At 44.7% G+C, this 17,243-nt stretch overlaps 1 protein-coding gene across 3 annotated transcripts in view; it reads left to right on the forward strand.

Moving 5' to 3' along the window:
- UBE4B (ubiquitination factor E4B) overlaps positions 1–17,243 on the forward strand; it is a 918,898-nt gene that overhangs the window by 806,384 nt on the left and 95,271 nt on the right. For all 3 annotated transcript variants that reach the window (XM_085609806.1, XM_085609805.1, XM_085609804.1), the window contains one exon: positions 15,216–15,390. In XM_085609806.1, coding sequence (XP_085465932.1) covers positions 15,216–15,390 — 175 coding nt within the window. The remainder of the gene's footprint in view (positions 1–15,215; positions 15,391–17,243) is intronic.

A 17,243-nucleotide genomic window follows, 5' to 3' on the forward strand; every position in this document is an offset into this window, starting at 1 on the left:
CACAGTTCTCAGATAGTGAACAACATAGAACAAGACAGTGAACAGATCCCAAGGTTGTGTTGCTGTATATATTCTTGTTTACTGTCTGAGCACTGTCATTTTCACTAATTTGGATATATAAGGAAATATATATTGGCCTTATAATAAAGATGTGAAAACCATAATCACACAAGATAGTGTCCTGTACCCTTTTTCAATAACATTGGTTATGATACAAGTTACTAATTGGATTTGTTTGACTTTTTACGCTTACACTAGTTCTCTTGAGTGATCAGGGCAGGCCTTGTGCTGTATACAAAAGTTCCCTAAAAAGCACTTCAAAAACTGGTCATGGCTTTAAAGTTTAGCCACACAGGGTACTCCACAACAACATGGCATATGTTCCGTCCACCATTATGTGCAATTTGGATACTATAATGTACTTGTTAATCCGGAAACAGAACACCTACCAACAATTTTTGATGGCAGATAAAGGTGTCGAGTAGGCCATAAGAAAGTCCATGATTTCCTCGCGTAGAGGAACTAAAATTCTAAGTCTGCTTGCCTAGCAAAGGATTGGCCCATGGAAGGTAGGCATTAATGCAGAGCCATTGAAAGGTTTCCCTAACAGCAGATCCACATCTGTCAATTTCCCAATACCTCACTTTTGTATGGCAGTACATAAGCAAGTAGGAAAACACAGGGCTGGCTGAGAGTGGCACTGGTGACCGTAAACACAACTCTCCTGCCTCTTTCCGTGCTTAGAGCAGACTCTACAATGACCACATGGTCGAGTCTTTAGTTGTTTCAGGAATACGATCAGCAAAGTGTCCCTCCTGCAGCCTTGCCACGTCTGCTAGAGAATATTAAGTGTAGGCTGCTGCTTCTGCAGCAGTAAGACTTTCAGTGATGGACAACTGAAAGTCAAGGAAAGATATGAGTCTTCCGGTGGTTGTCTGACGATAAACAACATACGCATTGTATGTTGCCATTTGGATCACGTGGGAAACGTGTTTCTTGTACCAAGTGCTTGTTTTACTAATCACTTTGTATGGATGAAGAACCGTCGTTCTTCACTCTGTCCATGCACTTGTTCTAATCAGCTGTACAGGTGGACTTGTGACCTTCGACCATCTGACCCCAAACCATGTCTGGGGAAGTGCTGTCATCATGAATCATAGTGAGCAAGTACACATCACGCCTTTCAGAGAACTTGACTGAGTAGTTTGTCTGAACGCAATGCAGTTCTTTGGGATTTCTGGAGCTTCTTACAAACAAGCTCCTGCTGGAACCCTTTGTGGCAAAAATGAACTGTACCACATACCACAGTGCCATCTTTGTACAGCTCACTGAACAACTCTACTCCTTCATAGAAATTGTCCACATAAAGGTTATAACCTTTTTGAAGTAGTGACTGGACAAGCTCCTATACAATCTTTCCTGTGACTTGTAGCGTGGGAGGGCAATCTACAGGTTTTAGAGTGGAGTCCTTCCCTGTATACACACTCAAGCTGTGCACATAGCCAGTAGAGCTCTCACACAATATGTACAGCTTGATGCCTTAGCGAGCTCGTTTGCTCACAATGTACTGCCTGAACAGCAGCCGCTCTTTGTAAAGGATCAAGGACTCATTGATGGCTATATTCTTTCCTGGAGTATAAATTTCCTGAAACCTGGCAGCCAAATGTGCCATGACGGGCCAAATTTATATTTAATCTAGTATAGGTTCACTTGGCAATTATACAGGATTAGTCAGGCCTCTGATGAGCAGAGACCGTATTCACCTTGCCACATACCCAATATCACAGCATAGTTTTGATGTTGGGTGTGCAAAACTATTGTCGGAAGAGCTGCTGGGCCCTTGCCAGTATAAAAGTAATTCCCCAAGCTACAAATCTACTTTTGATCTCAAGGAGCACATAATCGTATAGTAGCCCCTGCAACTTTATGCACAGTAGTGCTACTTGTGAAACTCAGTGCTATTGCTAGGGTTAGTGGCATTATGCGGCACAAGAGCACCAAATTATGCAACAAGGTTGACTAAATTATGCTGCATGAAAGGGCAAATTGAGGCATAATGCAGCACTTTTTTATATTATGACTTCCTTATTTTGTGATTTGCAACCATGGTAATTCAGTCAGGGGAAACCTTTAACCTCATTAACACCAGTTTATCAACCAAATGCAGAAATAAGCAACTGAAACAACTGATGAACCTGTGCACAAGCCCTTCCACTGCTTGCAAACATGTCACATCATTAGTATATAATGTATAGCCTTAGGCTTATCTGAGAGGAGTATTAGACATCTGCAAATACACACAATAGTCAATAAGCGATGCACATGACTCAATAAGAAGATCACACCAACTTATAAAAACAACACATATCTTTATATACGTTTAGGCACCAGAATCAATACGATCAGGTAAGTACGTTTTGCAAGAGAAATACTTTTACATTTCAAAATTCGACACTGCATTTTTCAGAAGCTGCAATGTTATCCTATGGGAGGAAAAAGAAGTACGGCATTCAGATACAGTACAGAGACCTATGAGACCAATCTCCTAGACCTAAGTTGGTTATGGGACAAGGTCCAAGGCAGCACCAGCAGGTCGCATCCAGCAGCACTAGGGTGGCCGGGTGCAGTGATGCAATACAGCATCGGGTGCCCAGTGCAAGTCAATGGAATCGATCTGTGAGAAAAGAGGTTGCAGACTTTGACTGGGAGGCCAGTTAGCATGAGGCAACAGGGGGGCTCAGGCCTCACGATGCTCGGGGACGTGAGGACATGTTCGGTAATCTTCCACACGGGCCAGGGGCAATGGGTTCAGAGGTTTACTTGGGCATCGAGTCTTTGCACTGGTAGCTGTTGGGGAGGGGGGGGGGGCCTGCGACGCCTGCAGGTGGCATTGAGAAGTCCACAGCGGAGAAACCCAAGGTGGACTTCAGATCTGGGGACCAGGTTGACACAGTTGGCCCACTAAAGCTCCGCTTAGGCGGCTCGGGTGCAGTGGTGCTTTCTGGCATTGCGTTATCGCGTTTTTGGAGCCTTGCAGCTCAGTCTTTGGTGCCTGCAGGATACAGGTGAGCAGTACCGCTGTTCTACGGGTGTTCTTGGTTCAGGGGTGAAGTGCTGCAAGGTCTCCCAAGTTTTGGAGACACAGCAGTTGCACGGCAAATTGTCATTTTGTGCAATTTGAGAAGTTGGCCGGCAGCGTTGACGTCAAGTCAGTCGCGGGATTTTTGGTTCTTGCTCTTTGCGACTCTTCACGTCCGTCTCCTTCTTTCAGGCTGATTTTCTGGTGCCAGGGATTCCCCTAAATTCTGAATTTGGGAGTGTTAGGGGAGTGTAGTCTTTGGGCTACTTACCCCTGGGGTCACTTCGCCCCCTATATGACCACTTTCTGTGGGAAGTGGGCATAAGTCTGTCCCAAAGTTCCTAAGTTTGCCATCAAAGATGACCAAGATGGCCAACTCTGAAAAGTCGCCTCCACTTAAGTTATCCCGCCATAGGAGTGGTACTAGCCTGAGGGTGGACATGCCTATCTGACTAGCTACTTTTCCTGCCTCTGCAGGTGCCAAAGGGAGGCGGCATCCTCTCCTGTTAGGGAAGCCAGATCTACATACTAAAAGGCAGTGGGCTCTTTGAAGCGCCCCTTCCTTGGAATGCTAATCAGCAGGTCATCCTGTGGGAGGAAATAAAAACACCCTCTGCCCAAAAAGGCTTTGTTTCTGACCTACTGAGAGCAAAAGCCCTCTCCTTTGGGGGGTTTGAAACTTATCTCTGGTGGCAAGCTGGCAATAAACAGTCAGTCACCATACCGGTGGCTGGTAGGTTTTCAGGAGGCACCTCTAAGGTGCCCTCTGTTTACATGTATTAATAATTCCAACACTGGCATCAATGTGAGTTTATTCATAAGAGATGTTTGATACCAAACATCCCTATTTTTAGTGAAGCCATCATGTATCTGGGGGAACTCTGTTTCACCAATGTCTAGCACATGCTTTTTAAATGGCTTCCCTGATCACTTGTACTGGCAGTAATGGAAATGACCAGCACAGGGGCATATCTGCTCATGCACTTATGCCCTCCCATGTAGTATAGTGCATCCTGTCTTAGTGCTGTAAGACCTGCTGTAGGGGTGACTTACCTATACTGCCTGCAGTGTATGTGGGCATGGCACACAGGGATGGGTGACAAGTTGTGTTTTCACTTTTGACTACACCAAGACGCGCAATATGTATGTGTTTGGTGTGGTGTCTTTTAGGGTGGCACAATTTATGCCGCAGCCCATAAGGACCCTCTATAGCCTACTTGCCCTAGGTACCAGGGGTCCTACTTACTAGGCACTTGCAGGAAGAGCTAAAGGTACTTCCAGTCAAAATCTCATCAAATACCAGACAAAAAGTAGCGGTGAACATGTAAAAAAGGAGCACTTTCCTAGAAGCAGCGCTAAAGCTGGCCCTGTAAAGAAAGTACATGGGGGAGCTTTGAAAGATTAACAGGGAAGGGTTTGTACGCATGCTCGTCTTGGGTATTGAGATCCATTCTTGCAGTGCCATGTACAGAAACCTCCGCTATCTTTGAGACACTGAGCTCCCCCCGGAGACAGGCAACTAGTATGTGTAGTTCATGTTACATCAAATAATCTTCCATGTCATCCATTGTAGCCCCATTGACTCGCCTACAGCACAAGCAAGATCAAGGTCCTCAAATCACGAAAGCCTGATGTCACTATCTTGTCTGTGCAGAACCTTATCCTATCCCATGACTGAGAGACCAGGTTCATTCCAGTCCTTTCATGCACACAGACACAACCACCTGGAGAAAAACATCATTGTCCAATAGGGTATATTCAGGAACCAGGAGGAAGCAGGGGCCCTTTGGACGTTTGCTGCACCAATAGGTTAATTATTGTAGGTCTACTGTCAAGAGTCATAACAGCTCGAATATTGAAAGTTCAAATAAATGTCACAAAACAAACTAAACTATTAATAAATATGAAGCAACAAAATAGCAGCATCTGAAGTGACTGGACCTGCTTTTTTACTTTACTTTTTTTGTGTGATTTCCCTGTGGGCCAGCCCTGACAATTTCATTTTTTTTTTTACTACTTTTTTTTCATCCAAAATTTCTTTGGGGGGCGCAATTGTTCCCCAGGGGAAAAAACCCTATTTACTTAAAAAAAAATTATGCACCCAAGGGTGGGAGTTGGCCGATGGCATGAGGGCCAACTCACTCACTACTATTCCCTGGTGCCTACTGGGGTTTCCTGGCTGTAGATTGCGACTGCGATCCACAGCCAGGCAGGGACATATTAAGGATTTTGGGGTCCTGAGCCAAACATAAATTGGGGCACCCTGCTCGGAGCAACTTTGAATTCATTATTCATTTTCAGCTCATTCAGGCCCTCAGCAACTATTGTCTGATCAGTGACAACCCTCTTTGTTGGCCCCCAAACATTTAAGTGGTCCACAGTCCTTCACGGGCCCCCCTTGCAGTCCTAGCCTTTTAATATTTGAGATATGGAGACCTGAACACCGGCGGAGAAGACAGGCTATGCGCTATCGGGGATGGTGCAGTGAGCGAATGTAAATACCCGTAGTACAAAAGAATTGCCTGCACACACAGCGGTGCAATTGAGATCGGGACCAGGACTCGAGCATCCCAGGGAAGCCAGTAGCTGAGAACCGGAGTGCGGCGAAGGGGGTGAGTGCGATCAATGTGCGACAACAGGGGTCCTTTCGCCTATATTCCCAAAGTCAGTGAGGTGCAGTAGTGAGAAGGGGGATTGCATCGAGTGTGGCGATGTTTCCCCCCCCTCCATGAGCCCTGACCCCAAGATGGAGGTCGAAGTGCTCCACCAGGAAGTTTCCAGATGAAGCGCCCAGGGAGGCGCCTGTTGAAGCGGCAGGCATACGCGGGGGCCCCCTGAGACCACATAGCAGGGGTGACGTGTGGACCATGCGCAAGGAAAATCCTCGGCAATAACTCATACCTGACGTCAAGATGTCAGCCACCGGGGACATTTAACACGAGGAGCTGCAACTTTACCATACATGAGAAGACAAAAAGGCACCCATCGGGGTATTTAACAAGAAAGCATTATAAGGCACAGAAATTTGGCTTGCGTAGCCCCGGCAAGCACAGGGGTCACTGAATCCCTCGCAGTTGGTGGAGAATGCATCTATGCCGCCAAAAAAGGACACAGCCAAAGTATCACACTTCTTTACCCCCGCGGAGAAGAAACAAACGCCTCAGCAGGGTAACGCCGAATCCAGCATGGCGCTGACTAAGGAAGACCTGTTGGCGTCCTTGAATGACTTCAAGACAGAATTGCGCACAGAATTAAAAGGTGACCTCCAGGCCTCTATGGAACAACTTAAGGCTGACTTGACGGAAAAGATGACTACACTTCAACAAGACGTAGACTCCATAGGGACAAGATTGATAGAGACGGAGGCCCAAACACAAGATCTAGACAAGAGTGACGGACACTCACGACAAAGTGCAGATTCTTCATACACAGCTCCAGATGGCCCTCTTAAAGAATGAAGACCTGGAAATTAGGTCATGGAGAGACCATATTCGCATCAGAGACCTGGAGGAGGGAGCAGAGGGGCCTGATCTAGAGGCCTTTGTAGAGGGTCTTTTTGCAGAGATCCTTGGGCCAAGGCAACTGAAGGTCAAAATAGAAAGAGCACACAGGGTTGGGCCAGCAGCACCTGGAGAGAGAAGACGCACTTGGGATATACTAGTCAAGCTCCATTCGTTTAAGGTTAAAGAAGCTATCTTACAGGAGTCCAGAAAGAAAGAATCGATCTCCTTCCAGGGTTTCACATGTTCACTATTCCAAGACCTGGCACAGGTGACCCTACAACGCAGGCAAACCTTCAGGATACTCCCAGAAAAACTGAGACCTGAACGTGTGACGTATAGTTGGACATATCCATTTGGGTTGGCCTTTCAGTTCCATAATAAGCAGCGCCACGTCAGAGTTTAAGAAAGGCCTGGGTATTTTGGGACTGCTGGTTCCTGAGGGGGAGGGTTCCCTCACGCCTGTGAAAATGGGAGAGTCTTACTGTGCGAAAGCATCACAATGGAGTTCGGTCTCCAAGCGCCTCCAAACTAAGACTGGACCCAAGAAGAAGAGGCGAATCAAGCTTAGCCACAGGCATGACTGAGGAAAAGGAGCCTGGGGTTCTGGCGGTCATATATACCCATTAATCCAACCTAGACCTGACCCACAAGAGTGAACAGGGACAGAGGCAGATCGATCACACGTTAAGATGACCCACCGGTGTACTTGGATCAAAATGATCACTTAATATGAAAGAGCTACATTGTATTTGCTATAGAGACAGCTGGGCGGCGGGCCTGGGCCGAGTCCCCCAGCTAATATGTCTGCAACCTGGAGGGACATTACAGCGGGGAACCAGGTGGTCCCGCTATCCAGGTTTACTTTTCTTGTTGGTTGTTTAATTGATTCTAATGGGGTGTTACTTTTAAGGGGGGTAGTGGAGAAGCTGGGACAGAGTTGAATGATCTCCTTTGCTATAACAGATGGAGTGAAGGTGGTTGGGAGACGAGTCGCTCGAAAATCAGACCAGGGGAACAGAGGGGAGGGGTATACCAGGAGATAAAACAAGCGTGAGAAGGGAGTAAGCGAGAGAGATGATATCGATTGCCTCCTGGAATGTGAGGGACTTGAATTTGCTGCTTAAACATACACAAAATTAGAAATATTGGATAGACCATCAATTCGATGTAGTGGCTCTCCAGGAGACACATTTAAAGAGACCGGATGAACTGAGGCTACGGCACAAAAGCTATTTCCTTATGTATAGATCATCCGCCAGCACAAAACACAACGGGGCGTTAATGTTTCACAACAATATCAAATTCCAGCCGGAAGGGATAAAGACAGATCGGGGAGGAGGGGGGGGGGGGGCAGATGGTCATGGTAAAGGTTAAGCTTAGTGGGAGAAATGTCACCTTTGTCTCGGTTTATGTCCCCAACACGGGCAAAGCAGCCTTTGTGAGCTTGCTATTGGATATGGTAGGGGGCTTTGCCAAAGGGCAGATATTTCTAATGGGGTATTATAATCTTACTTGGCACCAGACAGAGTGTAGTACCCACCTCCACAGATCTAGGTTTCCCTAAAACATTAAAACACACATTTCACTCTCTGGGACTTTTGGATGCTTGGAGGTCCCTCCACCCCGCTACGAAAGATTATACATATTTCTCTTACGTCCATCAGACATATTCAAGGTTGGATTATGTCTTTGTTTCTCAGGGGCTAAAGGGATTTATCCAAGATGCTAAGATTCTTCCCATCACGCTGTCAGAACACAGCCCTGTCACAGTGTACCTTCAAGGGGGGGGGGAATGGGGGGGTCTTGGATTGCAGGGCCCACAGAGATTGTATTTTCCAGTTACTCTGACTCAGAACAGAATGGTACAGGATGAATTGAGGGTAGCAATCAATGAGTTTTTTCAGATGAATGACCTGAATGCCACGCACCCCTGAACAATTGGGATGCATTCAAAGCTATAATGCGTGGTAAATGTATTGTATTGGTCTCTGCTCTGAATAAACGGAGAGCAAAGGAAAGGGTGGAGCTAGAGGCCGGACAGAATGTGAATATAAAAAGAACCCCACTCAGAGTTTAAAGCGTCAACTGAGTGCACTAAAAGGGAAACTCTGCACAATCTATACTAATAGAGCTGAATTCATACATTTGAGATTGCATCGCAACGCATACACACATGCACTGGGAAACAAAGTGGGCACACACTTAGCGCAACAACTTCGGGAAAAGAGGGAACAGGAGTATATTGGGGGAATAAGTAAGGATGAGGGGGAGACAGAGTATGACGATATAGGCAAGGCTAATATTTTTGGAGACTTTTACCAAGATTTTTTATAGAGCACCGCCACCTCCCCCCGACATCACAGCTCAGAAGAATTACCTGGCCTCAGTAGCGCATCCCCAGATTTCTGCAACTTGGAAGGGACAGTTAGATGCACCGATCTCCAAAGAGGAGGTGAGACAAGTAATTACGGCCTTAAAGCCCACAAATCTCCAGGGACTGACCGCATTTTTACAAGACCTACGCGCCCGAACTGACACCTCACCTGACTGCACTATTCAATGAAATAGCGACAGGGCAAAAGGTGTCACCATCCATGGTAGAGGTCCTGATTACGGTGATACCAAAGTCGGGCAAGAATCCACAACAGTGCGCCTCCTATAGATCGATCGTTCTCCTGATTTTGGACGCTAAACTCTATTCTGAAATATTGGCATCTCGCTTAGAGAATCTTATGCCAGATATCCACCCTGACCAATCCGGATTTATAAAAGGGAGACAAACACATGACAATATACGCAGGAAGCTGCACCTTATAGAAAAGGTTTCCCAAGTTCAAAACGCCAGCAGTCTTGGTAGGATTGGACGCAGAAAAGGCCTTCGATAGAGGGGATTTTCCTTACTCTGAAGAGCTTTGGTTTTGGGGACGCATTTATCAATATGATAAAAGCTAACTATGCATGCCCACGAACTAGAGTTCAGGTCAACAAAGTGAGCTTGAACTCTTTCGATCTAGGTCAAGGCACCCGACAGTGGTGACCTCTATCCCCCTTGTTGTTTGCCCTGAGTTTTAAACCGCTGGCGGCTCAGCTCCGGGCAACCCCAGACATCCATGGGATGGAGGGAAGAACACATGGTATTGTTATTTGCTGACGATGTCCTGCTGACTCGCATCCCCCAGAACCTCACTGCGAGCCCTCTAGGAGCAGCTGAAGAAATTTAAAGTGGCTGCTGACTTTCGAGTTAATTTGACTAAGTCATCTGTTTTAAACTTAACGTTATCAGATAGAGAGAAGTTATTTGAGGAGGGGGAGACCCCGTTTACATTGGCCAAACATAAACTTACATATTTAGGGATCCAGATCACGCCCCACTTAGAGAGTCTTTCCAGATGAACTTCTCGCACTTACTCACCCAGGTTCAACAGGATCTTAAACGTTGGAAACCATTGTTTATATCCTGGTTGGCTCGAATACACGCAGTCAAAATGACAGCCCTCCCTAAACTGCTATACCTATTTCAAGCGCTCCCGATCCATCTAGAAAAAGATTTTTTGCCTGGGGTCCGCTTCATGATCATACGCTATATTTGGCAAAATGGTAGAGCATGTTTACCCTTCCATGTATTAAGGAGACTAAGGGCCGAGGGAGGAGCAGCTCTCCCAGATTTCGGGCTATACTATAAGGCAGTTCAACTAAAAGTGGTGGAGGAATGGTCCATAAGGGAATCAGATAAACACTGGTTGCACATGGACCGCGCTATTGTGGGCAGGACAATCTGGGATGCCCTTTGGAAACGCAAGAAGGACAGACCCCTTAATGTGTATCTTAGTACTCCTACCCGGACTACTCTCAAGGGGTGGGACGAGGTCACTCGGGCCAGGAGTGGACTTCATTTCTATCTCCATACACCCCGATCCATTTTAACCCGGAATTTCCTCCAGCTTTGAGGGTGGGCCTGTTTGAGGGCTGGAGGGGGGGGGGGGGGGGGGCTTGTCCTTTCAGACTTATTCCACAATCACAATATTCTAACATTTGAAAATTGCCAGCGGGATTTTCAGATCTCACCCACCAAGAACTTTCACTATCTCCAACTTAAGCATTGGGTAGTCCACCCGCAAGTTAGGGAGGCTGCTACACAGGAGTTGACACCAATAGAATCCTTCGTAAGGAGGGTGGGCTCCATGAAACAGGAAATCTCGTATTTGTATGGTCTTCTAGTTTCTACAACCGCTGCGCAGAAGCAGACTTCTCCACTTCTGGGAGCAATCCCTGGGAAGAGAGGTGACGGAGAGGGAGTGGAAATACCCATGGTCTGACATTGCCAAAAATAACCACTCATTTGATCTAAGGGTAGCCCACTACAAAACACATTTTGATTGGTGTCTGTTACCCACCAAATTTAACCAGATTTTTCCTCAAAACTCAGATCTTTGTTGGCAGGGTGTGGCTTACTGGGGGACTTCCGCCACATTTGGTGGGATGGCCCAACCATTAAGCCATTTTGGGAGGAGATTCTGGTCCAAATGAAAGAGATGCTAGGGTACCCTTTGTCGAACTCAATAGATGCAACACTCTTAGAGACGCCTCTCTAGAAAACCAAACCAGAGCGGACAAGGCAGTTATGTGGGCATGAATAGGGGCAACTAAGATGGCTATCGCGGCCTCCTAGAAGAGAAAATATGCCCCGGTGCTGTCACAATGGCACTCGCCTGTGGAAGATACTCACTATGGAACAGATGTCAGACATCTTTAGAAATGATTATAAGAATATAGATGGGGCCCCTTGGTGTCTTATCTCTCAAAGGGTCTACCGCTGGCCGTTTGCCCACCCACACTGAAGGGACTACACTTATTTCAGTTTTAGATCCCTTATAGGTGAGACCCCAGACAACACCTATCAACGGGATGTAGGGGGCTGCCTAGAGGTTACGAGGGAGGAGTCCATTCCACACACCGGGATAGAGCAAGGATTAATGATAAGATAGTTTAAAGCTTCTCCACCACAGGGGGGAGGGTGGGAGGAAGTTATAAAAGATGTAAAAATGTTATATTGATATGAAAATGGCTTGAGACAAGCGATGTAATATTGTAACTCCAGCACTTTAAGACACTGTGTACTCTTTAGCATGGGGAGGTTTGCGGGAGAATTCTTGAGGCTTCTTGCCTTGTATGAAAAAAATGTCAAACAGAAGTTTGACCCAAAAAAAAAAACATCCCGACTGGAAGAAGATTTTCCTTCGAATGCGATGCAATATAAAGAATGGATGTAGCATGTTATTATGATTAGTACTAGGTGCATATCAAATATTGGAAATAAAGGCATGAGGGACATCACCTTAATATCAATGGAAGAGGATCGGATGGTTCTAGAAAACCAATTTGTACAGAATGGGTGACCATGAGGTACAAAAATTGAAGAAAGTAGAACTATCATTAGCCACATAGAAACGATATATCCTCTCAAGAAAGCCTGTAGGAGGTTGGGCTGTAAAGCAATTGCCTTGACTTTGCTCAAGACAGGAGTGTAATAGATGAATAGGGATCGTTTTCGACTAGAAGAGGTTGGCCCAAACATTTTTATTTCATCTTACAGGCTTCTACACTTATAGGCTGAAGGTGGGGCCATCTGAAATGATGCTGTACATTGAAGACCTGCCAACTCTGATGTGGTCTGTGCCACACAGAGAGATATTGGACATGCATCTGACAGTGGGGGAGACCTCGAAGGCCATAACACAGTTGCAGAGCGTTATGGCCTGGGATCAACTAGTTTCTCACTTGAACTATTAAAGTGTCTCTAAGGATGAGTGATTATCACCTTCATTCAGTGTTTGAGTTGGCAGGGTGAGAGTGGTGGTTGCTCTGCCATTTATTTTTGTCTGTTTTTGCTGCATAAGAAATGAAATTCTCGGCAGAGGTTGATTACTAGAGGCCCATATCATTATTAAATGTTGAGGTGAAGATTATCACCAAGGTCATGGCCAGTCCTCTACATAACGTCAAAGATGCATTACTCTGCCCAGACCAGAATGGATTTATACCTGGCAGGAGCATTAGACACAATCTCTTAGCCTACATTGGGGTTGCCTGGAGTATACTTCCTGGATTTTCAAACCGACTACAGTCTTGTTTTGGATGGGACCATTGCTTTTCACTCATGTTTTTGGTGATATCTGATGGTGAGCCTAAGGGAGATGATCTTCGGCACACATTTTCTATCCTGGGTAAAACTGTTATGTACAGTACCAGTGGCCAAGATTAATGGTGTACTGTTGGAAAAAATGTGCTGTGGAAAAAGGCCCCAGATAGGATTGTGTTCTCTCACCTATGCTTTTTACCCTGATTCTGGAGTTATTGATGGGCTGAAAATGGAAGGATGTCTTCCTGAAGAGCCTGGTCAGGGAATTCCTATGGGAAGATAAGATTTTACTGTATGTCACATCCCCCGAGGCATCAGTTTAAAGGGTCTTGCAAATATTCCATTATTTAATCAAATACTGTGGGTTCTCCAATAATTAGTACAAGCCAGTTTTGTGTTTACTGGTGGAGAGGAACCAGATCAAGGCCTTTTTCTCACCCTTTAAAGTGAGTTCTTGGGTATTCAAATAGTTTGGTGTATGTGTTACATGGGAAACACACAAGCTTCAAGAACCCAGTTTGTTTAAGAATTGTTTGAACACTAAAGAAAGCTTCATGAAGAGCTGCACTTTATAAAACAATCTTTCTCCCCAATTTTCTATATCTACTTCAGAACACCTTGCTGTAGAGAATGGTGGTTCCACATAGATGACATTTGCTATATTGACCTAAGGAGTGTATGACAGGGCTATCACACTTCCTTCCCTGTGCAGATATTATTAGGCATCTAATCCAGTGGTGATAAATGAAAAGGCACGTGCAACTCATGAGGACCTTTCAATCAGGGTGGATATGCATGCACTGGCTGACATAGGTTGCCTGGTGGCTTTATTTAGTGTTGTGGAGTTTTTGCCTTCCCACACACAGACGGTGGTTAAGGCCTGAAGGATTGCCACTAAGACTTTAAATTGAGATACTAATTTTACTAATTTTAAACCCTTGTTTGATAGATATAATTTGAGGCAGTTGTAGAGGCCTTGGGTCTTCAGCAGATGAGATGTGATGATGATCTCCAGCCTAAAGGAAGTGTGGGAAACCACAAAGGTTGAAAACGTTTTCCTATTACACGGCAAATATAAGCTAGTCCTCATTAAGGTATACAGATACCTACAATTGAGGAGGCATGCACTGCGTGTAGTTTCCCAAAGTAACCAGGTACCAGACGGATCACAGCATATATGTTAGCAGAATACGTGCCTTTAAAGGCAGTGTCTCTAATATTCAAAACCTGAATCAATAAAACTAAAGGGTCTTTAAATAAATTGAAATATTGGTTGGAGATATTTGTGAGAAATCTGGAAGACCCAGATGAGAGGAGGCCTTCCATTACTCATGAGAGGCGGCCATCCGAGAACGCCTTCGGTTGGTACAGCTTAAAGTCCAACACAAAATCTCCTTCACGAGGAGTAGAGTTTAAAGAAAAAATGGGAATGTTTGGCACAGATCCATGTCTGAGAGGTTGTGGACAGGCTGGATTTCTTTCATACAATTTGGAAATGCTCCAGGTTCAAGACTTTTTTGAATGGAGTTTCTAAGCACCTAAACATGGCCTTAAGTACTGGTCAATCAATAGACACATATTTCATGGTACTGGGTATTAGAGGGACGACCCGCTGCTCAGAGCCTGCATGACACTCTTTTTCTCTGGCCCATTGTTGCTTATAGAGAAGTGCTAAGCCTTGATGGACAACTCTGGTATTTAAGAATGGACTGGTGTATGTCTGCTGAAAGATAGGTGTTTGAACCAAGGGGTTGCTCCAAGAAATATGAGAAAACCTAGGGCCCATTGAAAATGCACAGAGGTGTGTCTTGAGCCTAAGAGTGAAAAAAATACCTAGCTGTCCAACATATTATACAAACTGAGAGCAACAAGCTAACTTTAGTTGTAGGTTATGTATTGAAATTGATATATAGTTTAGTGCCTTCTATGTATGTAAAATGTATATAAATGTAGTATGGAGCTGTTGTATTTAGGGCCCTATGCTTGAGCTCTTCTTTATGCTGAAGGCTTCTGTACATGTACAGTTTTCTGTATGTTTGCCATTTATCTTAAACAGTAAACAGTCGAAGAAATTACCGGTATGGAATAGATGAAGAGGAGCCAAGGGGGACGGTTCTGAGGAATACCAAAGGTTGAACGACTAGTGGTAGGTGTTGGGGTAAAGCAGGCTTCAAGAGCAAATGGGAAGCTGTAGCATATCTATATGAGAAGCCACATTGTCACTTACACGTCATTCTCGATTCAGTTCACGGTGACATTGTGCCACTTCCTTCCTCTTGAGTATAAATCATTTTGCTTGTTACTTATTTCTAGATTGTTGGGTGGCTTCTCAGAGTGCCCTATATCCCAGAGGCTCACAAATTTCCAATTTGTTATTTCCAAAAGTAAAAAAAGCTGTTCCGTTAGAAAATGTACTCTACTTGGTGTTTGAAGGTGTGTGCATACTTTGAGAGCTCTGCAGTGAAACACCTCAAATGTTGTTCATGCCTTACAGCGGTCTTACAGCAAAGCGCTCTTTGAAGAGGTAATCTCCAAGATGCGGAAAGCTGGCATTAAATCCACTATTGCCATTGAGAAGTTCAAACTGCTTTCGGATAAGGTGGAGGAGATTGTAGCAAAGAATGCCAGAGCTGAGATTGACTACAGCGACGCTCCAGATGAATTTAGAGGCAAGTATACAGATTAGCTGAAATGAAGGGGGAAAAAACACTACCACCACTCCCATTCTATCAGCGGTTTGGTGGAGTAAGGATTCTGTCTCCAGATTAGAGGAGAATTGACCTCCTTCCTTTCTTTCATTAATTTATCTTATATGTGTTTTGAGTGGTGCTTTGAAGTGGGGATTTTTCCACCATATTGTGAGGCTTCTTGATGTTAATGGTGTTGAACACGATGCAGAGTCTTGAACTGAATGCTGACTGAAATGGATAGGCAGTGAATTTCTCCGATTCAAATATGTGATCTTGTTTTTTGTCGCCCATCCTCAGAAAGCATCTGCATGAAATAAGGCAGTCTGAGCTGCCAGGGTGTTTTGGGATGCAGTGTGGAAGTAACCCTTCCAAGGTGGCTTACTTGGACTTACCCATTTAAGATTTTTTACTTATAATTTAAGGACCGGATTAAATCTGTAAGACACCCAATGATTTGCACAGTTGTTGAGGTAAACAAGCCTTCTAAGTTCATGTTGGAGAGCCACTTTTGGATTTGGAGGTGTCATAACGGGTACATGTGAAGCACAATGGAGGATGTCTAAATTTAAACATATATCTACAAATGTCACCCCATTTTCTGTAAAGCGGCTAAAATTGTCTCTGGCTTGATAATGTCGTTCTCCAGATTGATAATATTTGTATTCCCTAATCCATTGCTCTAACTGTACTTTCCATGGAATTTTCCACTGCCTGTCTTGACAGGAGTGGACGTTGTAAAACATCAGGCATAGGTGGCCCATAGAGACCAATTTTTTAATTGAGTGTGGTACCAATGTTGCATAACATTGATTTTAGTATATTTCTGTGTTAAGAGAGTTGATACACCTGTTCAAAGAAGTACCTGCTGGGGATGTCAGTGGTATATCTGAATTGTTGAGGGATATAATTTAGAGGTCTATGTTGTGTCTGTTGATATAATTTTGATTATGACAGTAGAGTTGATTGATATGTGTTTGGAACAGGAGCAGGAAGACTCAAGTAAGCTAAAGCAGTGTCCAACAGTGTCCACAACAGCTTTGTCCTCTTTGTTGATTTGAATAAAAAAGTTTAGGTTGTGTTTAAATACTGCAGAATAGCATGTTAGATCCTCTTACTCTTGCCTGTCACAGACGCATGGCTCATCATGACAATAGATATATTGCTTTTTTAAATCCAATATGTGGTTCATTCAGACCAGCCTGGCTTTATCCCAGGCTCATCAACACTCCTTAATCTTTACCGCCTACTTTTATTGCCATGTTTGCGAATTATTGCAGTTATATAGCATTCATGCTGTACTTGATGTGCCGAAAGCATTTGGCGGACTTGAATGGTCTGCATTTTGATACAAAAAGAAAAACCTGGATTTAGTTAGAGGATGATGAAGATGATTAGAGTTGAATCCCACCTGCAAGCTATGGTCCTTATTAACGGTGTGCTATGGTTGCCTGGTGTTCCACAACAGTGAGGCACCAGGCAAAGTTATCCACTTCCCTTTCCATGAAAATACTTGGTGTGGACCCACATGCTGCAGTCCTCCAGTACCCAATAAAATGGGTATTACAAACATATATTTCGGAGGTGGACAATGATTGATGTATAGATTAGAATTCAAAGGATGTTATGGCCCAGGAGAAGAGTAACACCTGCAGTTAGCCTCTCTATGTTCCTGTTCAGGAGAGGAGATGTCAGGGACTTGAGAACAGAGTTGATCACTGGAATCTATTTTCCTTCTCAGTGTTCGTGAAGGTCTCCATTAAAGAAAAATATTTGTACCTCCCAGGTATAGCATTCTCTCGATGGTCCTATTATCAATGGTCCTACTCTACTCT

The sequence above is a fragment of the Triturus cristatus genome, chromosome 1_2, assembly GCF_964204655.1.
Source record: "Triturus cristatus chromosome 1_2, aTriCri1.1, whole genome shotgun sequence".
Lineage (NCBI taxonomy): Eukaryota > Metazoa > Chordata > Amphibia > Caudata > Salamandridae > Triturus > Triturus cristatus.